Below are 23,186 nucleotides of genomic sequence, written 5' to 3' on the forward strand. Positions count from 1 at the left end.
ACGCTGCCATTATTCCTCTGATAGCTTTTGTGATCTGCCAGCAGAATCCTCTGACATGTAAGTTTCCCACATGGAAAGCTAATATTTGTGTTTGTTGGAGCTCATGGGGCTGCCAGAAGCCATGCCATGGATTATCAGCAGCAGTTGCTTCTCCCTCTGGGTGGCCTGCAGCTCTTTAAATGTTGAGCAACAAAAATACAGTTCAGTCAGTATGTTATTCACTCTGGAATATCTGTTTCTCATTAAATCTGAGTTAATTTTACACATAGCTTGGAGTGCTGGTGGGGTAACCCCAGCTGGAACTATTTTACACCATGTCCTGTGTGTGTGTGTGTGTGTGTGTGTGTGTGTGTGTGTGTGTGTGTGTGTGTGTGTGTGTGTGTGTGTGTGTGTGTGTGTGTGTGTGTTTGTGACAGAGAGAGAGAGAGAGAAAGAGAGAATCCGTGCCTTTCAGTGTGTGTGTGTGTGTGTTTGTGTGAAAGAGCGTCATGGCTGGGCGTCCAGAGCAGTCCTGCTATAGCTGAGACAGACGGTGAGCGGGCGAGTTTATTTTTGGGTCAGTGACAGTGTGTCAATGGCTGCAGATGCGTCGGAAAGGAAGGCTCTCAGATACAAGCAAACCCTGGTCAGTGTCCCTTCTCTCTGTTTGCTCTCTGTCTTTGTCTGTCCTTGTGTCCATACGTGTCATATCCTTTTCTCTTATGTGTCACGTCTGCAGTGTGTCTGCTTGAATCCTGCATAACTCACCTGTATTGTCAGTGCGAGCTACATGTGTGCAGACACTGCCTGTCCAAACTATTCTGTGTCCTTGTGAATGAACAGCATGTGTGGGAGATCTAGACAAGGTGATGTGTAACAACAGTGTCAAACACATAGGCGTGCAACAGGTGCTCAGATGCTGTGCAGCTCCTTCACCCCTGATCACTGCATGCACTGGGACGCTGTCTTGCTACTTGTTTCCTTCTGTCTGTGCTGCCCTCGCTGTGCCTCACTTCTTGAACCATGACATATGTATGACTCTGCATGTCAACAGTGTGGGTGCATTGATGTTTTTCATGTGTGACCCAGGTAGTTTTCCATGTGTTTCCAAATAATGCTATTCTCCACCATTCATGTAGATACTTGTCTTTTGGGACAAAGCTGTGTGAAAAACATCTGGCGGATTTTCAATACAGCTTTGGGATGTTGTGTTGCATAACTCTGAATCTTATTTTTGTTGTCACTGCTGATGAGACCAAAAAACAGGAAATACTTCTAGCTAATTAAAACCAATTTCTTGCTGTTGACTTCAAACATGGTTTCCTGGTGCTGAGCATGGAATAATTGGAAGATGCCTGCAAATGCATTGCTGCAGATCATCCAGAAAGAAATTAGCTGAACAGATATCCAGTCCTTGAGTTGTTGTTTTTTAACACCTGATTTTTAGTTTGTGATTTCTTTGCAGCAGACGTTGTTGAATGACTGGTTTTCTTTCATATACACTAACATGCAAAAGTTGGGGGTCACTGAGGAGTTTTTATTATGATTGGTTACGCTCATTTCCAGCTCCATATTTTTATTCTGAGACTTTATTAGAGTAGCTTTGCCTGATTCATGGTTCACATTCATCCCTCGTTTATCATGTGCTAGGCCTCGGCCTTGTTGTGGCGTATCCGTTCATTCCCTGTCTGAAGCAAGCTTTTTTCAGCTCCCCTCCCTCTTTTTAAGCCAACTTTCTTATAAATGGCAGCCTCATGCAAGCCTGTTTAAACACAAGCAGTCTGAAGTTTGAGGGCTCTCCTGTACCTACACTGATCTCATATTTCAAATTGGGCCTTTTGTAATGTAAGTATCTGGCATTTTAACAGTAAATATGGCAGAAAATATGGAAAACCATGTTTGGTATAAGTGCATTTGTTTTCTTGTAATATAGCAGACATAACAGACACGTCATAAGTGACAGTCATAGATGAATCATTCATTCTAAATCATTTGAGTTTGAATTAATTATGTATAATAGCATAGAAAGGTTCCCCAAATATCATTCCCGTGTTCCAGTGGCATTTTTTTTCAAACGTTAATTCATCATGTTAGCACAGCTGAAACACATTTAGCTACTGTGGGTGGCAGTGGCGCAGTGGGTAGGTGTTCACCTCGCAACTGGAGGGTCTCTGGTTTGAGTGCTGTCATTGTGTCCCTTGGCAAGACACTTAACCCACATTGCCTAAGCGTGAATGTGGTTGGCATTTGGTCGGAGGGGCCGTAGGTGCAAATTGGCAGCCGTGCTTCTGTCAGACGGCCCCAGGGCAGCTGTGGCTACATTTGTAGCTTACCACCACCAAGTATGATTGAGGTGGGAATGAATAGTGCATGAAATTGTAAAGTGTCTTTGAGTATCTTGAAAAGTGCTTTAATAAGTCTGAGGCATTATTATTATTACTTAATGTTTGGAGCATCAGTCTTTGTTGGCTTGTTTATAGTCTCAAAATATCCAAAAAAGAATATTCTTCTGAAAGAGTATTTTTGCCATAAGGAGTGAAGGTCATTCCATGGAGATTTCATACAGCGGCGTCTACGAGTCCCCACAGAACTGAGTAAACTAAATAGTATAATTATACAAGTGTGAAGCCGTGGTGCACAACCGAGTCTCCAGCTTAAGAACTAGATGCCTCATATGGTGTTAACTGTCAACAACATTAAATGTTACCCCTAAGAGGCAGATTAGGGGTAACATTACTTTATTGATCCCCATTGTGGGATCAATATCAAGTATCATCATAAATAAGTATCATCATTTATGGTAGTTTGTGAAGGGAGTAGTACACACCAGTGTATTTATTTATTTGGCTTTCCTTGTTTGTAATAATTATTATTTCTTAGAAAACAAGGCACACAATGAAATGATCGTTCCAGATCACTCATCCAGAGACGAGCATCTGCGGTCATGCAGCCAAAGACGGGCGCTACCGTTGGACAATGTGGTTTAAAATAATGGCTTTTCTAAGGGACATCACCCTTTCAAGCAGTATAAACCCCGAAGCTCTCAGTTTCAAGCAACTCTGATGCCCAGTATCGCAGCCCTGTTTCTAACAGTGTTTTTCTCCCACACTGTTGTAGGAAAAACTGCATTTAACAGTCTGACAAAGTCTGTCAAATTTTATGGAGCACTAATAAAATACTTTCAAAATTTCAACCTTAGCGTGTTATTGGAGGACATAACAAGACTTTTGTGACATTTTTCAAAATGTTTCATTTTCATGTAGAAAACTGAAAATTGTTTGTTCACCCATAAGTAAGAGGTTTTCAAGAAAAACAGATATATTTAGAACATTACAACATGCACATTATGACTTTATACAACATTAGGCCATTTCTTCATGATCACATACTCCTGAACCTCACTGAGGCACGGGATGGGCGTCAGATATAGAGTGTGGGAAATTACCAAAAACAGTCACTTGCCCTATAAAGGGTTAAACCCTGAAACTCTGTTTGTGGAATACAGGTGTATTGTACTTGTACTTTAGTATACTTCATTTCTGTATATTTGCTGTATGTATTTGTGTGTCACTTGTCTACTGCTGTCTTTCTTGGCCAGGGCACTCTTGTAAAAGAAATCTTTAATCTCAATATTTTCCTGGATAAATACTGGTTACATTAAAAACATATATATCACACTTAAGCCATACAGCAGCATAGCCTCGGTGGTGTTGACAGGGTGCTGACCTATAGGATTTAATGGCTGTTGAAATCTTAACCTTAAGTGTGTGTATTGTGAAGGCTGTGCAGACTGTGGTAACCCTTATATTTACACCGCCCCCCTTGGAAGCAGAACAATAAACCGATGTCTGGTCACTTCCCCCATTTCTTATTTTTCCTTTATTATGTGACGAACCTTCTGATGCAGGCTGCTACAAACACAGGACACGTGGATGGAGAGTTGGCAGTCATGTAGACAATGTATGGCGTTAAACCAGCCTCTGCTTTAGACAACATACCCTCCGATCCAAACATCAGTATCGTTTGCTTCTATGAGATCCATATGAGCGTAGAGTCAAAAAGTGCCATAGAGGAACCTGTCCATTTAATGTCTAAGCTTTTCCTGTGGCATCTGATGCCATTTAGTCCAGAGACTTTTCAGAAATCTGAGAAAATCCATGTTTACGTGTTTCTTTGGAATTTCCCGGAGCATTATTCACACACCTTTCCCGTATGACTGCTAGAGGTTGCTTAATTTTAAGAGGCAGGTATTGCTTGTAAAGGATGAGCTCATTTTAGAAGACCTTCATATGCATTGGATTTGACTTCAAATTATAGCCTATAATGGCATACATTATAATGGCATACATTCACACTCTACCTCCTGGCTGTGAATGTGTGTGACTGTTAGATAGTAAAAGTTAATCATGGAAGTGCTTGTATGAATGGGGTATATGTAAACGTGTTGTATAGGCACTTTGAGTGCTCCCACAGAGTAGAAAAGAACTAGTCCATTTATTCAGTTATATAAATGCCTCTGTGCAGAGGAATCTGGACGTCACAGGGCTTTTCAGTGGCATCTTCTCACAATGTGACATCATGATTGGGAAAAATATAATTATCTTCCAAAGCAGTGAGGAGAGAAACCAAAGACTTGGCAGATTGCCCTCAAGGTCAAAACCTGAATTTCTAGAAATGTTTTACATTAATAGATTTCTGGAAAATATCACAAGATAGCAGAAATAAAAACCTTGTACATAATAGCTCAATCTAGTTTAAGTCTCATTCACCTTCCTTGTATGTACATCTGTGTACGTGTGTGTTTGTGCGCTCGGTGTCTCTCAGTTGTGAGAATTTAGGTCTGCAGATTCATCTTTTATTTTAAGTGTGAGGATATTTTGCTTGTTTTCATCTGAGCTACTATGGTACCCTGCAAGGGACATGAGAGAAAAAAAAAAGATGCACTTTTGTGAGATCCTGAGTTACTTTTGTGAGATCTTGCAAAAGTGCATTTTTTTTCTCCCATGTTCCTTGTGGGGTGCTTGAGGCCATATTCAAGGTTTTTCCAGCATAGAGATACATATTTTTGTCACATCCAAAGAGGTTTTAGTCCAGGCTAAAGTGAAATCAACAGCATTGCAATTCATTTCCCAGTTCTTTTGTTTTATTACTCAAATATAATAAGCATTTTATTTATCAAGTGCTCAGAGATATGACATCTACCAGACTCCCTGCCTGTAACCATAAACAGACCAGCTGTACCAGTCGCCCCTGAAAGCATAAAGGGAGCCAGGAAAAGCCTGATATTATATATCAAGAAAAGGATCACATACCGTTTCAGAAATGAAAATACTCAAAAAGTTATAATTTAGAAAAAGCAGACTTGTGTAGAAACCAAAGCAGAAACTCTATACTCAGCCTGTCATTATGCCACATATGTTACTGTACTTTTTATGTCTCCACTCTCGCCTTGTTGGGGGTGGGTGCTTTGTGAGGTGGCATTCACAGTTTATAGTTGAAAGTTGATCAAGTTAAATAGTAATTATCTTGCTTGCTAAGTCCACCTGGATAATCTGAATTTCATTATGTTCCTGAAGGGCTAAAACTGAAAGCTGTAGCATGCCTGAAAAGCCACAAAGTTTAATATAGATCCATCCTGTTTGATGTGTAATCACAAGCTGTGGCTGAAAATAACTACTCAGTACTGGAAAACTCAGCTATTTGCAGTATAAACTGTATATACTAACAAGAGCACCGCTGAGCAGGTGCCAACACTCGGCTGTTTGGATCCATAATGGGGGGGGGGGCTGCTATAGTAAAGCCAGTGAAGGGGTGTGTGAAGTTTGATGGTCTGCATCTCTGATGCGAATTTGAACATCCCAGGTGAGATTGTTCTGGAGTTATTGCATGAACAAGATTTTAAGATAACATGACCTCTGACCTTTACCCTTAGGTCAAGGTTGCCAAGATTTGAACTTGTGGGAGAGTTTTGGTAGATGCGTCTGTGTTTTGAATTTGAACATCCCGGGTGTCATCGTTCCTCAGTTTTTGTGGAACAGACGCTGTTGACACCAAGGCTGGGACAAACAGCCGAGCGAAAAATGGATGTCGCCGTTGTGATGTCACCTATCCAGTTCTGAAGCTTTAAGTTTGTTTGTTTTGGGGTTTTTCAGGGGTCAGTCTGGTTTTTCCTCTGTTTTATGTATCGAGTGTGTTTTGGAGCAGTTTTAATCCCTTCATACTTCCTCTTCACATATCCCAAAGGGAACACGAAAGAGTTGGAAGAACACAGAGTAAATGAAAGTGAGACATAGGAAAAACTGAGGAATATGATGAGGCATTGAAAGGTATACTGACGGTAGGAGAGAGGTGTGGGAAGTGTAATGAGGAATATTGGATCACACTGGTACTAAATTTAGCCCAGAGTAGTGTTTCACCAGCAAAGAGAGAGAGCTGTGAGGAAAGGAATAAGAGTAGGGTGCAGTGAAGGAAGGGGGCACAAGTGATTAGTGCAGAGTAGAGTTTCACTGGTCGAGAGGAAAACAGGAAAGAGGTAAAGGGACAGTGCGCAAGGGTCAGATTTCTGACAACATACAGTACTGTGCACACGTCTCGACCCACCACTCATTTCTTTGTATTTCACTTCCAGGGAGCCAGACTTTCTTGAAATGTTTTAAAGTGGTCTTGAGCAATAGTTCTCCAGGCCTTCTCAAGGTCTTTCAAAGTTTTTCATTGGACATTGGCTGCCTGGACCTCAACGTTACTGACAGAGAATGGAGCAAAAGGCAGCCAACAAGAAGAACTTTGGAATGTCCTTCGAGAAGCCTGGAGAACCAAAGACTAGCCAAAGACACCACAAGAAAGCTTAGAGTTCAGGCTGTGCTGGAGAAAAAAGGTGGTCATACCATATATTAACTTTAAAGCTCATTAGAATTGTACACACTTTAATTTTAGCCAAAAATAACATGTAAATACCAAATGCAGCTTGTAAATGATTTTATTAAGGGAAAAAGGTTATCCAAACCTACCTGAAGAGGAACTGTAAGCAGGTTAAAAAATCTCAAAGCAGCACATCATTCACGATCTAAAGAAGCAGCTGAGGAACAAAGTCAGTGACACCTATCAGTCTGAAAGGGTCACAGAGCCATTTCTGAGGCTTTGGGACTCCAGAGAACCACGGTGAGAGCCATTCACCACACATGGAGAAAACTTGGAACAGTGGGAACCTTCCCAGGAGCAGCTGGCTACCAAAATCACTCCAAGAGCATCGAGGACTCATCCAGGAGGTCTCAGAAGAACCCAGAACAACATCTAAAGAACTGCAGGCCTCACTGGGCTCAGCTAAGGTCAGAGTTCATGATTCAAGAATCAGAAAGAGACTGGGCAAAGGTGGCCTTCATGGCAGAGCTCCAAGGAGAAAACCACTGCTGACCAACAAGAACACGAAGGCTCAGCTCACATCTGCCAACAAACATCTGGATGATCCCCGAGACTTCTGGGAAAATATTCTGTGGACTGACGAGACAGAAGCTGAACTTTCTGAAAGGTTTGAGTCCCGTTACATCTGCAGAAACTAACACAGAGTTTCATAAAGAGAACATCAGACCAACAGTCAGACGTGGTGGTGGCAGCGTGATGGTCTGAGGCTGCTTTGCTGTAACTCATGGAAACATGAATTCTGCTCTACCAGAAGATCCTGAAGGAGAATGTCTGCCCATAATTTCGTGCCCTGAAGTTTATTAAGTGCACGATGCAGCCGGAGAATGACCAGAAACACAGACGTGTCCACCTCTGAATGGCTCAAAGAAATCCAGATGAAGGTTTTGGAGCAGCCTCATCACAGTCTGGACTTAAATCAGACTGAGATGATTTGGAAATTATGAGAACGTCGTCCTTCATCAGAACATACAAAGCACCTCTTGTGGTGCGTAGTGCATTTTAAAGTCATGTGTTTCACTCAGATTAACAGCTGCTTAGATTAGAAGAGCGCTGCACTGTGATCCTTCAACACACCGGCTCTGAGTCAAGACGATCGTGCCTTGTTCTGTTGTTTGAGCCTGTTGTTATTCAGTTATAGTGTGTTATGCTATCAGGTTTCACCGTGCATTGACTGCCATTTCTGCACCCACACACACACACACACACACACACACACACACACACAGCATGTCCAGCGCCTTATGCGCACATGTGTGTCTAAATCCATCCATCCATCGGCCGGCCTGTCCGTGAACCTGCTAAATCAGAAGGTGTTGAAAGGATCACGCGTGGACATTCAGGGCAGCAAACACAACCTACCAGCTTGTCACTTATATTCCTGGAGTGCTATTGTCTGCTGTTCATGCACCTAGAACACGTATGAGGCTCGTGTGTTTGTGGTGCAGTGCTGGAATATTTTAGGATTCAAGCACAAATGGGTAAATGAGTTGGAATCTTTCCATCTATCCTGGCTTTTATATCTGCAGAGTGAACAGCAAATTTAAAGTATACTCTGTGGGATTAGTGTGTCTCCATAGCACCGATCCACCTGTCGGAGGTTTTCCTCTGACAGTGACAGCGTGAGACCGCTGTAAAGCTTTCAGTCGACCTGCATTAAGCTAAAAGTTCCACCTCACATTCAATAGTTTCAGTAAATCTTTGTGTTTTTCTGTGTGTTCTCAGCTTCATCTGCAGCTTTCAGGTGTACAAACATGACAGCAATGAATGAACATGATGAAAATATTGATTTTGCACCACGCTGTGAAAAACAAAGTAAATAAATCTTTCATCATCATGTAGAATCACTAAGAACTGATGTGAATCTTTTCATTTGCACTGTTGTGAATTTTGCTTTGTTTTCAGGAGTATTGCATCTGCATTTAACCACAAAACTCTTTCCACTGAGAGTGCCACTGCCTTTGCAGCAGGTTACAATAGTTAGAGGCTGAACTCAATACAGCGCTCCCAACTACTCCTCAGGTTAAGGGTGCAGCCATTTGACAAGTACTTATGATAGTTATGATAGCAGCATGTCCCACACATTTACAAACACAGATGATATGCTTTAAAGTGGGTTTTTGATCAAAGTGTGTGAGAGAGGGTGTGTCAGAAATACAATAAATACATGTGTAGTTCACACTTAATCAAAAGATGAGCTGCTGGGGGACCTCCACTGGTGTCTGCACTCAGGTCCATCATCCAGCAGGGGCTAATTTAAAACACAGATTTACTTTTATAGAAGGCGCGATAACATTTTTACCATCAGCCCGACAGCCTGGATGTGTGTGCAGTGCAGAATCTCTGTGAGCATCTGTGCACAACCCTCCACTCATGCTCAGCACAAGGACACAAAGGAGGCGCCACTTTGTGGTTTAATGCACTAAAATGGTAAAACAAAATGTTTAAATCCCAACTCAGCCAATCACAGAGAGGCAGAATGTGTATCCCTCTGAGCCAGACATACAGCCTGTTGTAGCCATCAGTTCTTCCCACTTTGACAGAACCCGTGAATCTAACTGAAGCCCAGATGTCCTTAATGCATCTGTCTCTGAGCTCTGTCAGCTGATCTGTGCACACACATTTAAGGACTTGTAATGAAGAAAATAATCACACCCCACAAATATTTTAGACATTCATGTGCAAAGGAAGCTTTTTAAAAATACTAAGATCTGTATGTAAAAAGCATTTAGGTTGATTTGCATGTGTTTGAGCTGCTTGCTGTTAGCGTAATCGCAAACACTTCAATCTTAGTTTAGAGCTGCAGATTGTGTACTACGTATTTGCTGCCTCTTTAGAGCCTGTGAGTCCTCTCAGGTCTCTGCTGAAGTGAAACTAAGACACTTGTAAATGGGCTGGCGAGAGCGACAGAGAGAGATGAGAATCAATCTCTTCCCCATATGTCCCGGGCAGCTTTAATGGCATCTGTCCAGAGGTGATAAATCCAGAGCCCACGTTTCCGCTTCCATCAGGGCTGTTTGGGTCAACACGTGGTCCCGTCTATTTTTAAAGGGAGCCCTTCTCTGCCGGGGTCCCAAAAGATGAGGACTGTCACTTGCTCAGGAACTACCTGTGCATGCTCATGTGCAATGAATGAGTCATAAAAAGTCACAGTTTGTCAGCTGATTACTTACTGATTGTTTGGTAGCTCTATGGGGAGTACCAGGAAAACCAAGGAGGCTCCAGCAGACGGGAGGCCACGCGCCTGCTGACAGAGAGACAGATCAAGAAACATGGCAACCATCACCGCAGCCACGCAAGGACACGACATGGACACGGTCGCCGTGGCCAGAATGGATACCACAGTCGCCATCAGTACAGCTACCACAGCAGGCAAAGGAACAGGCGTCACTCCAACATGGAGACTGATGCTGCTGATGAGCAACCAGCTGAGCCCGACCTCACGTCCTCTGTGAAGAACAAGCGCTCCTACTCCAAGTGTAGAGGTGAGATGAGGTCAAAGTGCAAAGATGCCTTGTGAGCAGCTTTTTGAGAGTGTCTGTGATGTGTTGGTTTTGGCAGACTGCATAGCACGAGTGCAGAGATTCCTCGTGACCAGGTTGGGAGAGGACTGGATCTTCCTGGTTCTCCTGGGCATCACAATGGCACTGGTCAGCTGGACAATGGACTATGCCAGTGCAAAGAGCCTACAAGGTATCACTGCAAAGCCCAAAACTTCTGAACAGTCAGCTGTTTATGCTCCTCATTTTGTACCTGTTCTGTCCTCTTTTATAGCCCTGTCCTTTTCCCTTTCACCTAACCCTTTCCCTTCCTCTCTCCCCTGCTCTCATCTGATTTCACTTTTTCTTTCTCTAATTTTCTTGATTTCTGTCTTTTCTGCCTCTCCTCTGCGCTCTTTCTCCTTATGTTTCCTCCTGTCTCAGCGTATAAATGGATTCACGGGGAGCTGAAGGGGAACATCCCCCTGCAGTACCTGGCCTGGGTAGCCTACCCCCTGATGTTCATCCTGTTCTCCTCCCTCTTCTGTCACCTGGTTTCTCCTCAAGCTATTGGTCTGTACCACCGTCTCTCTCACGCTTCTGTTGCTTGTTTACCTTTAGCGTTAACTGTTTAAAGGTGTAATCCATTAGATTTAAATGTACATTTCAAACTTAGCCTGACTGTCAGATACCGGGACAGTCGTCAAATATTTGAGTTCTTATTGTTTGTGAAATTAACAAATGGGGAAGTGAAGGAGGGACATTAGAGCAACTCGGACTTTGGGCGGTCTTCAGTCGAGGTGTGGCTCCCTGCCCCACAGACCAACCAATGAACAAAATACACAGTTTCAGCCTTCTGTGATCCTCGATGCCCCACAGCAGCTTTACAGAGGAAATCACCTCTGTAACCTGCCCAGGTGCCACGCAGCATCACAGTGCTGCTGTTTGTCAAAGGTGTGGTCTCACAGATGCACACAAGCTTTTCTTTGGCACTGGTGGCCGGGCAAAGGCAGGTCTGTCACACCCAGCTCAGACCACTCACGTTTCTGTGCAGTAGGTCACTGTTCATTGTTCAGGGGGTGCCTAAACCTAACCGGCGAGTACAGTGACGGTAAAAAATAAAAGACTGGATTCAGCCAAACACAGCAGAAATGAACCTCGGCCTCCTGGCTGGCAAACTTACTTTCTGCAACCTGCAAACGAGGACTTTATAACTCAAAGAAGGGACAGCCATCTCTGTCATCATGCTGATCTCTGCCATGCGAGTGGTATTCAACAGAACTGCAGTATTTGATGCCCTGAGTAGAGAATGAATGGATATTTGTACCAGGCTGTAGGGTTAGAGAAGTGTGTTGAGTCACACAAGGCCCATAACAGTTAGCACAGATCATTTGAGTTTCTTTCTTGACCTCCTCTGGCTCAGAGCAAACGTTGCCTCCCTTCTGTCCCAGGTTCGGGGATCCCGGAGCTGAAGACCATCCTCAGAGGTGTGGTGCTGAAGGAATATTTGACTCTCAAGGCCTTCATTGCCAAAGTCATCGGGCTGACAGCTGCTCTGGGCAGCGGCATGCCTGTAGGCAAAGAGGTGGGTGAACCCAGAGAATCCATCATTTTCTCCCCGACTGTTTCATTTAGTCTAACCATCACCTTCTTCTGTTTTAATTCATTTTATGCTCCCTTCCTTCTCTCAGGGCCCTTTTGTTCACATTGCCAGCATCTGTGCTGCAGTTCTCAGCAGATTCATGTCTTTCTTTTCTGGAGTTTATCAGGTGAAACACTTGAATTTCCCTCTGACTTTAATGACAGTGAAAAAGCTCAGTGAATGAGATTTTGTGTGTCTCTGTGTTGTTTCGATGATGACTCCTCTTCCTCTCTGGATCAGTAGAATCCATACTGTTACACAGACATCCTGACGGTCGGCTGTGCTGTTGGGGTGGGCTGCTGCTTTGGTACTCCACTCGGAGGTACGCCGCCTCCTTTTTTTACTCATAGCCCTCTGGAGTGCATGAAAGACTGTCAGGTCTCTGCTTTGGGTATTTTCATCACAGTGTGTCACACACAGGAAACCAAAATTCGGAGTCAACAGACTAAAAATATCTGATTTTTTATGTTCATGTACAATTTAAAGGATCCACCTGAAGTAAATTTGGCATATTGCAGCAAATATCAGGTTCCAGAGTGGGTTTTAATGAGGACTGGTGTGGTGTTTGAAGCACCTGTTTGATACGTGACTAATTCTCCGCTCTTTTTTTCTTCCTCCCTCAGGTGTGCTCTTCAGCATAGAGGTAACATCCACATACTTTGCTGTAAGAAACTACTGGAGAGGATACTTTGCTGCTACATTTAGTGCCTTCATATTCAGAGTGTTATCGGTGTTTAACAAAGATGCAGGTATGGACATGTGTGCAAGATTATGATGTTACTTTCACAGACTCGCACTAGAGGGCGCCCTCACCCCATCATCCACCACCAATCAAAGCGTCATGTCTGTACTGACTCTATCATTATGTATGTGTACTGTAGCTGCATCATGTTCCCTCCACTAGATGGCGATCTCATGCTTCATGTAGCAGCAGGGTGTGTTAACGCCTCACTCAGACCTCTATTAATAATCTTTAACAAGTCACCAATACTTTCCTGTGACTGTGCGATACATGAGGAAACAGTTTTATGTTTTTAAGCTACAATAAATGTGTTATTTGCTATCAGGCTAATTAAAGGCTAATGGTTTAAATGCATTCTCCTCTGTCCTCCAGTAACCATCACCGCCCTGTTCAGGACTAACTTTAGGATGGATTTCCCTTTTGACCTGCAAGAGCTGCCAGCATTTGCCATCATTGGGTGAGCAAACAGAAAGCAGACATAATACACTCACAAGCCACTTTATTAGGTACACCTGTTTAATTATTCGTTAACAGAGATCCATAATGAGCCACCAAAACTGACTCTGGCCTCATGTATATGTGCCTATGTGTAGTTTGAGAAGTTTTCATTAGAGCCTGGCCAGTACTGGAGTCTTACACCAATACTGTAGGTGTGATGAAATCCTGGTGTTGGTATGTCAGACAGTACAGCTCATATCTATGAATGTATACATGCAGGATGGTACAGTTAGATGGAAATGGGAAAATGAGGGGGTGATTGTTCAGTCACTCAGTCACAAACTCATTACTTACTGTGACTCGGCTCTGCTCAGCTGTGATGCATCATGTGTGACTGCACCATGACATGAACCGGGTGGAGGACACAGCCGCGCTCTTTATGGTTGTCGCAATCGTCCAGTATTCAAAAACAACAACAAACCAGCTGCTCAGAAAGCTTAAACATGAAGAGGAGTCATCTTTCCACCTGCTGCTCGTGTGAGAGCTGTGTGTATGCACACTGCTGGGTCAGTTCACCTTTAAAACTGGCACTACTGCAGGCTGATAGACCTCAGCCACCACCAAACCCCCTCTTTAGCCACGATACCTAACATCCACTCCGTGACATTTATTTTAAAGATGTTTTTACTTATTCATTTGTACGGTAGGACTGTATAAAGCACATAAAGTAAGTAACATATTTTCCACACATCAGTAAAACTCAAGTGTTCAGTCTAACATCGGACACTGGACAAAGATGCTGAGACGGGCCTGTCACAGTAAATAACTGATATGTAAGTGAGGCCCAGGGCGGAGATATAAAGCTGTATGACAACAATGCTATAAATGCTTTAAATCAAGTTACTTCAGCAAAGTGAACTGTCTCATTATGAAGTATGAAAACAAACCTTTTATTTGTCCGTCCCCTGATCACTTTGAAATATGATTCCCAGGTCGTAGTTCATGATCAGCTGATGTCATTTGGCTCATGCAGGTTTACTTGTTTGTGCAGGATCTTCTGCGGGTTCCTCGGTGCGTTCTTCGTCTACCTCAACAGGCAGGTGGTGCTGTTTATGAGAAGACCCAACGCCATGACCCGCTTCCTGACTAAACAGTGAGCCTCCGTTTGCTGTGATAGCTTTCCTTTAGTCCTTGCTCCTTGTGCCTCACTGTAGGTACTTCATTACGTACAGTCAGGATAATTACTGGTGCTTGGTTCATTCCCTGAGGTCTGCTGATGATCCTTGCCTCTGTTTTCCCTCCCAGCCGGCTGGTTTTTCCTGCTGTGGTTACACTGGTCATCGCCACCTTGACCTTTCCACCTGGATTTGGACAGTTCATGGCAGGAGAGGTCAGAGTTTGTGTCCTGTCATTCTGTTTCTTATGTAAGCACAGGAGAATCTTGAGAAATTGATTTCTGCCTGACCCACAGATGAGTGCTTTATGTGCTGTTAAACACCATTATGCAGTCTAAGGACACTTTTTCTCCTGCAAGGACAATGAAAAAGTGTCCAGTAACCGTCCCCGTGTAATTATGTATCATAACCTGAAAGCATAACCTGAGCTGCAGGGTTTTAACACTTGGTCCAGAGGTGCACAGAAAGCCTCTCATATCCTTGGTTTCCTTTGGTGCAAAGCATCATCACAGACCAGCAGCCCTGATAAACGGGAGCCCGCTGCGTCCCTTCACTCATGTTACATCACACCAGTGTGACAGCCTGTGACCTCGGTGCTGCAGGTGCACCTACATCAACACTGACTTTGTGCTCTAATGAGGGACAAACCAGCCAACGTTAATGACGCAGTGGAATTAGTGTGCTAAGATCAATTCATTCACTGTGTTCAGATGCAGCTTTCCGCCCAAAGCCACATTTCTCTCACTGTTCAGCAAAGCTGGGCAGAAGGCGGGAACATAATGAGACACCCGAATGCACACACGGGGAGCAACTCGGTCCCACCCCCGGTGTCCTGAAAGGAAAGCTTGACAAACCTGTTCGTGGATATTAATCAGTGTGTGACTTTTTAATGTGATTCGAACACAGGGCACAGCACAGCCATGAAAACATGTTTTTACTGAACTACAGTGGATACAACGAGTGTCCAACGTCTCTGAAGTCTTTTCCCATTTATGTCGACCTGAGTTTATGGAGTTTAGCATATTTCTGTGCATCACATGGCCCTTCACTGACTTCATCGAAGGCAGTACGCCTCCCCGAGGAGAAGCGCTGCCCACCCCCTCCCTGATCTTTCTAATAATTAGGATCAAGATTTCAGTTTAAGCCTGTTGTGTGAGCCACACAGGGCTGGGCAGAATATGAAGCTCGCTGAGATTTAAATCTATATTTAAACACAGTGCAGGGTGCTTTATTATAATGTAAATAAATATAGCTTGTGTTGCACTACATAAAGCCATGAGAATGTTTGTGCCTCCCAAAACAAGCTTTATGAATTCATGGAAATGCCATAGAAAGAAAGCAGGATTTTTAGATGCAGACTTTGTTCACAAAGCAGAAACTTTTACTGAGAACACTGAAGTCACATAATGACCCAAACTGGCTCAGCCGGGGCAGTTACAGACCAGCACCTCTGCAGGGTTTTTAGGTCAAGTGTTTTTCTAGGTGAAGTCTGTTTTACTCACTCCCTTCCTTTCCTGTTTCCTTTTTGTCACCTGTCCACCTTCTCCTACTCTCCTTTCTCTGTTTTCTATTCCTGCCTTTCATTGTCACAAACTTCCCCTCCCTCCCTTCCTTCCTTCCTTCCTTCCTTCCGCTTTCTCCTTTTATTTTCTGTGCACTCGGCTCCACACACACCCGTTTGTCAGTTATTTGAGCGCCCCCTCCACCCTTTCTCACTCTGAGGGAGTTTAATGGCTTCATGTGCTTGTTGTAAACTGCATGACAGGAAGTAAGGGGCTGATCTAAATATCACATACATTTAAACAGATATTTGTTCTGTTAGGTGGCTAAAATCTGTCTCTGTGCTGGTTGGTGCTCCACTCTGCTCGGCTGTGTGTTGACTACCACCTACTGCTGACTGTGGATCAGCTGAATGCAAACAGCTTACCCACTGAAACACTTGAAGTATTTGAATAAACATGTATAATGGTTTTACTAACTCACAGCTGCTTTAAAAAATAACCTATGAAATTATTTGTTTTAATAAAAGTGTTTATGGCATCTTACATGTGGCTTCTGTAGAAAATACCCAGATACAGAGTCATTGGCCACTTTGATATGTACACCTGTTCAACTGCTCATTAACCAATAATCCCATCACGCACCGTGGCACTAAGCTCAGATCATCTCACACTGGATCTCTGACAAATCTGCAGCAGCTGTGTGACGCACTCATGTCAATATGGACCAAAATCTCTGAGGAATGTTGAATCTGTGCCATAAAGAACTGAGGCAGTTCTGAAGGTGAAATGTGCAGCTAATAAAGTGGCCAGTGAGAACTGTGCAAAAGTCTCGAGCCACCCCTCGCATTTTTATATTTTGCTTCCAAGCAGCCAGACTTTCTTTAAATTTGAAAGTGGTCTCGAGCAGCAGCTCATTTTCAGTCCAGTCTTTGTACCTGAGCGGCTCGACTCTGACCTAGGAATCATTCAAGCATAGAAAAGACTCCTAATCAATGAAGCAGTGTTGTGTCTACACAGACAACTTAGCAAAGAACCAATTTTAAATAGTATCTTTAGACACTTTGTTACTAGCAGCCTGTCACAAAAGCACATAATTTGCTCCCATTTCTTTCTGTGAATCTACACAGTGACACAGTTTGACTGTATTTTTGCACCCATAAGGTAATTCCCAAAGAGCTATTGGCTGAAAACGTGGCAAATTCCTGAACTGAAAAAATACTGAGGGACCTGGAGACGTTGAGGACAAAAGAAGAAATAGCAGGTCTAAAACTACAAACAGCAGTCCACACATCATCCAGGCTAAAGGTCATTAGAGGTAAGATGAAAGAGCTCCAACTGAAAGCCAGGAAAAAAATACAGCAAAGACCTGAGACACATCTGGACCTCCAGCTGATCCATCAGCTGCTCACTGAAGCCTCATCAGAAATGCTCTCAGTGGAAGGGCGGCTGTCAGGAAGGGAAGCAGGGAGGAAAGGCTGAGGTCTGCCACATTACACAAGAGCTGCACTGAAATCAGTGGCAGCAGGTCTGATGGAGCGATGGATCTACGTTTGATATTTTTTGCTCCAATCATTGTCAGTATGTGTGGAGGAGGTCAAGAGAGGTCCAACAGTGAGAGTCTGCAGCCATCAGTAAAACACGGTGGAGGCTCTGTCATGGTTTGGGCTGCATGTCACCCACTGGTGCCCAAAATACCATCAGATTTTGATCCAACGTGCAACACCATCTGAAAAGCATCTGATTGGCAATGGCTAAGAAGAGCTCTGAATGTCCTTCAAGAAGCCTGGAGAACTGTTCCTGCAGACTGCTTAAAGAAAGCTGCCTCAGAGGGTTCGGAATAAAGGAGGTCACACCAAACACTGACTTTCAAGTTTGTCTTATATTCTGTATTTCCATGTATGCCTGCACACCAATTTCATATTTTCTTAGCAAAATATGACAAAATGAGGGGTTGTTCAAGGTTTTTCCACTATATTGGTCAAAAAGGGGTTGCTCAACATCCTTGTTTATTAAGATATTGCACAAAGGATGCTGAATAATGGAGTTGCCAGGCAGGAGGAGAAGACCTCAGAGGAGGGCCATGGCCCTACTGTATACAGATGAAAGATCAGAGAGCCATGCACTCAGAATAGAACCAGGTGCACATGTCAGTCAGTAACACCCTAACATGAATCACACACTCATTGTGGAAGTGCCTTGTTAATGAACGTGGAGTGTGGTGATATCTAAATTTAACAGGATGGCAAACAGGCCTCCTGTGTTTGACAGACACCTCTTCGTTCCCTCAAAGAGTTAATCCACAGCCTTTGGGGAATCAAATCCTCCCAATCCAACACGATGGCTTGGTGCAGAGTGACGGAAGAAGCGACACGGTGAGAGGAGATTAAATACTACAAGGGCTGTGAACCAGACGTGAACCCACAGCTTCAAAAAGCAGCAGGAAAGTCTATTACATCCAAACTCTGCAGAGGGCCACAGCAGCCTTTCACAGACCCTCAGCAGTTCCACTCGCACAGCAAATGCTGGATTTCAGGGGCCTCAGTTCAACCCAAACTCAAGCAGGAAATACAAAAGTAGAGAAATCAAAATGATGGTGTTGTTTCCCCCACGGTGATGTTATGCAGATTCAGGAGGCGCTGCAATTTTTTCCTATGAGCAATTCAGAGGCATCTATGCAAATGTGCAGCAAAACGGCTGAAGTGAATTAGTCATTCATGAGTCATCAAAAGTGAATGAGTCATTGGACACGGCCACCCGTACCCGTCTGCTTCCAGCTCTCTGGATGACTTCCTGCTTGTTTATCTCACTTGGCTTTCTTCCTCACTTCACTTTTTCAGTCCCTTTTTCTTAAACTTGTTCATTTCCTTCTTATTACTCATCCACCTTTTAAATTTCACCCTGGCTCCACCTGTTTTCTCTCCTTACCGTTCTCTCTCATCATTTTCCTCATTTTTTATTCTCACCTTATATTTTCATAACTTCCTTTTATGTCCTTCTCTTTTTTCAATGTTTTCCTTACTTACACCCCGTCCTCCTTTTGCTTCAAGTCCTCCCTCTCACAGAGATCCTTCTTGTGTTTCTGTGACATCTCCTTTTTGCCTCACACTAACTCTTATCCCATACTTCACCTCTTCTTGTGGTGTCTCCAGGTAATTGTGAAAGACTGTCATATGTACACATTAACATAAGGGTGTTAAAAATGACTAGATGATCTTAAATTCATTTTGAATTGTCTAAAATGTTTAAGAACATGCCCCCCCCCCCTTCACTTTTAGGTCACACATTTGGGACTACATTGCTAAGTTTGTGTAACCCTTGTGTAAAAACCACAGACTGTGCATGGAGAATGGATAAAGCCACTGTGACACCAACCAGGACTCTGCATTTGAAGCATGGATGAGATGGTGGAGAGCTATATATTAAGACTTGTATGGGTGCAAAGCACCGACACACCTGTCCAGGTGTTACAAAGTGGGCCAATCTAAAGAATGGGTCCTAGGAGTGACCAGCAGAAAACCAACACACTCACACTGGAAATAAGGTTCACAACAATTTATTCTTTTCAGAGCGTGGTGCTGTGCTGGCAGTTCAGGGCCCAAGAACACCACCACCAGGGTTATCTGCTTGATTATAGACAGAAAAAGGTGGCCACTCAAAACAAAACAAACAAAAAAAAACTCAAATACTAAGCTTGCATCTTTTTCCACACACCTTAAAAAGCCTTGTGTTAGTGGGGAGTGGGGTTCCACATGAAATCCTGCGACTGCAGCTCAGTCTTTTCCTCTCCAGGTCTTCAGCGCTTTCTTCAGGCTGTCCCACAGTGGACTTTCCCTCCTGAGGCTCCCTTTGCATGCAGGCTCTCATTAGCAGTTCCCAGTGCAGTCCTTCATTAAAACACTCCAAATATACTTTGATTAAAATGAATCCTCCTTTCCAATAAAATTAGACTCCTTTAAAAACTCAGAACCAACCAGGTCAGGTAAAAGATTAGTTTCCTTTAAAAAGGTGTTTTCCTCACTGAGGTCTCTAATCCCAGCCACTGCTGTCTCTACAGCCCCCTTTCTTCCTGTCTCCCCCCACACACAGCAGTCCTCCTTTATAGAGGCGGGCCCCAAACCCACACCAATCACTTACTTCCAGTACTCAACTCCAGATACCTGGCAGCTGGACTAGAGTGGGACCTCCACTCCCACAGGGGTGTGGCCTACATCACACAAAAAACAAAAGCTTGCAAAACTTAAGATGAAACAATCCTAACCCAAAGGAACCAACAAATAAAATACCACAAATTTGCAGTGTGTACCACAAAATCAACCATCATATTAGGTAGACTACTGCAATAATATGTTCCAAAGAGGTCCAATGTTGAAAAATGCTGAGAGGTCCAGTTTAGTGACGCCAATGAGAGGATCAAAATGACCACACCCCTAACCCCAGTATCTAGGTTACTGTATTTCAGTGTAATAAACTCATTTAAACCGTGTTCCTCAACTCATCTAAATTGGTGCTGTTCATTTTGAGCTGACATTGACGGGTTTACTTTCACCTTTGATGTTTATTTCCACTGCAGGTTTGACCTTACATTTGATTTAAAGTGGCTTTAAAAAGGTTTGGAAACATCTTAAATTTAACTCAGCTATCTTTGTGGATATTCTGCATCTCTCCTTCACCACCAGTTTTCTCTCTCTGCCCATTTGTCTTACATTTTGTCCCCACTCCACCTTTTGCTCTTGTCACCCATACTTCCTGCCTGAATCTCGTCCTCCTTCCCATCTGCCTCTCCAAACCTCATTTCACCCTCTGTCTTCTCTCTTTCCAGCTGATGCCCAGAGAGTGCATCAACTCTCTGTTTGACAACTTTACATGGACAAAGATTTCAGGGTCCCCCCCACCGGTCGGTCTGGGCCGCTCTGCTGCCTGGCTGCACCCTGATGTCAGCGTCTTTGTCATCCTAGTGCTCTTCTTCCTCATGAAGGTTTGTGCCTGCTAGGACATTTTTTTGTTTGGTCATCCTTTCTGTGTATTTGTGCACAGTTATATTATGCATCTGCTTGTTTATGTAGGTGTGAGATTGTCTGTGACTGTGTGTGTTGAAAGGCTGACCCTGACTGACGTCAGCATTTTCGTCATCATCCTCCTCCTCTTCATTAGGGACATTTGTTGCAGGTCACTCATGTTGTGTGTTGGTAAAGGGGACATCTGTGTTTGTCTACTTCCTTTTCCTCCGGTTCAAGGTCAACAGAGCTGGCAGGCTGCCAACACTTCTAGCTTTCTTAGCTTTTCTTTAAAGCAGCTACACACACACACACACACACAAATCCCAGAGCTTCAGGATTCCCGCTGTCTTCATAGTTGTTTGCTTACATATTTTATAAGAATAGATGTGTGCATAAAGCTGGTCTAGGTGCTGGGATGACTATGAATCAGCAAAAAAGCTGATGAAACTCTGTAAAAGAATTACAGTTTGCACAAAGATGGGCAAATCTGCATTAAAACATAACCGACAACCCAAATACATCTTAATAAATAAGAAGACAGCAACAGAGACCAAAGTAAATGCGAATAAACAGCAGGAATAATCTTACATATGAGTGTCTCCAAACAAGCATCTAATAGTTCGAAGAGGCCAAGCAGCGCGATGACTCGTATAACATCAGTTCAAAATGTGCCCTGATGAAAGTCCGACTTACAAAGAATCCAGTGTCTTTAAAGCTCGATGACAGCGACCTGTGCAGAAACCAGTGAACACAGGATAAAACGATGAAGGACCCCACAGCTGTCTATTGGGTTTGAATGCAGATGGCTGTCCGCTCAAAGATCTTATGCAGCCATTGAAATGATCGTTTAATGTCCAAGGTCATTTTTTAAGACTGCTCCCGATTGCAGTAACTGCTCTCACCCACACAAATTAATGAGTGAAGTCATTAACATCCAGACAATGTCAGAGTAGAGGACAGCAGTCAGAGGGAATTTGACAACAACCAGACAAGGTCCAAGCAGGGCTCAGAATAATTTTAAAAATTATACGTGATCTGAAATCTGAACTAACTCTAGTATCTTTAGTCATTTTTACAAATGAATTTTGGACAGTTTCTGGAGATTAAAGTTGAGATATTTTCCACAGTTGTTTGTTCTCACAGCACAACTGGAAGAAAAGGAGCTGGCTGCATAAAGCATGCAGGAGGTAGCACATGGTAACTACTTGCTAGCTGTAAATGGATTAGTTCTTATATAGCACTTTCTACTGTAGCTGAGCACTCAGAGCACTTTACACAACATGTTTGCATTCACCCTTTCACACACACATTCATACAAGCACTGTTTTCTACTTCAAAGTGCTTTCTGTCCAACATTCACACACATTCATACGCCGCCGGTTGCACTGGAGAACAACTTGGGGTTTAGTATTTTGCCCAAGGATACTTTGGCATGCTGACTGGAGCAGCCAGGAATCAAACCACCAACCTTCCAATTAGCAGATGACCTGCATTAACCTCCTGAGCCACAGCCACCCCCAAATGCATCTGTGTAGTTGTTTATATTGACAAAATCCATCACTCCAACTTTGTACCAGGGACCTGTCAGTTTAAAGCAGTGGTAAATACATTAATGGGTTATTTAGGCAACGAGAGCCTGGAAAGTCCATTAGTCCATTGATAGATGGATGGACGGACGGATGGATGGATGGATGGATGGGTGGATGGATGGATGGATGGATGGATGGATGGATGGATGGATGGTTGGAAAGATAGATGGTTGGAAGGATCAACAGAAGGAAGGAGGGGTTGATGGATGGACGGATGGAGGGATAGGTGGATGGACGGACGGATGGACGGACAAATGGATGGAATGGATGGATGGATGGATGGATGGATGGATGGATGGATGGATGGATGGATGGATGGATGGATGGGTGGGTGGATGGATGGATGGATGGATGGACGGATGGATGGATGGTTGGAAAGATAGATGGTTGGAAGGATCAACAGAAGGAAGGAGGGGTTGATGGATGGACGGATGGAGGGATAGGTGGATGGACGGACGGATGGACGGACAAATGGATGGATGGATGGATGGATGGATGGATGGATGGATGGACGGACAAATGGATGGATGGATGGATGGATGGATGGATGGATGGATGGATGGATGGATGGATGGATGGATGGATGGGTGGGTGGATGGGTGGGTGGATGGATGGATGGATGGATGGACGGATGGATGGATGGTTGGAAAGATAGATGGTTGGAAGGATCAACAGAAGGAAGGAGGGGTTGATGGATGGACGGATGGAGGGATAGGTGGATGGACGGA

The 23,186-nt window shown here is 43.7% G+C and overlaps 1 protein-coding gene across 1 annotated transcript in view; it reads left to right on the plus strand.

Annotated features, from left to right (window-relative positions):
* Positions 1-559: 559 nt before the first annotated feature.
* Positions 560-23,186, plus strand: part of clcn1a (chloride channel, voltage-sensitive 1a) — a 47,810-nt gene continuing 25,183 nt past the window's right edge. Inside the window, exons 1-12 of the mRNA XM_030740841.1 lie at positions 560-625; positions 10,082-10,379; positions 10,456-10,587; positions 10,818-10,946; positions 11,825-11,958; positions 12,065-12,142; positions 12,259-12,337; positions 12,639-12,764; positions 13,130-13,214; positions 14,247-14,348; positions 14,501-14,585; positions 20,692-20,847. Coding sequence (XP_030596701.1) covers positions 575-625; positions 10,082-10,379; positions 10,456-10,587; positions 10,818-10,946; positions 11,825-11,958; positions 12,065-12,142; positions 12,259-12,337; positions 12,639-12,764; positions 13,130-13,214; positions 14,247-14,348; positions 14,501-14,585; positions 20,692-20,847 — 1,455 coding nt within the window. The 5' untranslated portion in view covers positions 560-574. The remainder of the gene's footprint in view (positions 626-10,081; positions 10,380-10,455; positions 10,588-10,817; positions 10,947-11,824; positions 11,959-12,064; positions 12,143-12,258; positions 12,338-12,638; positions 12,765-13,129; positions 13,215-14,246; positions 14,349-14,500; positions 14,586-20,691; positions 20,848-23,186) is intronic.

Source organism: Archocentrus centrarchus, chromosome 11 (genome assembly GCF_007364275.1).
Source record: "Archocentrus centrarchus isolate MPI-CPG fArcCen1 chromosome 11, fArcCen1, whole genome shotgun sequence".
In the NCBI taxonomy this organism is placed as follows: Eukaryota; Metazoa; Chordata; class Actinopteri; order Cichliformes; family Cichlidae; genus Archocentrus; species Archocentrus centrarchus.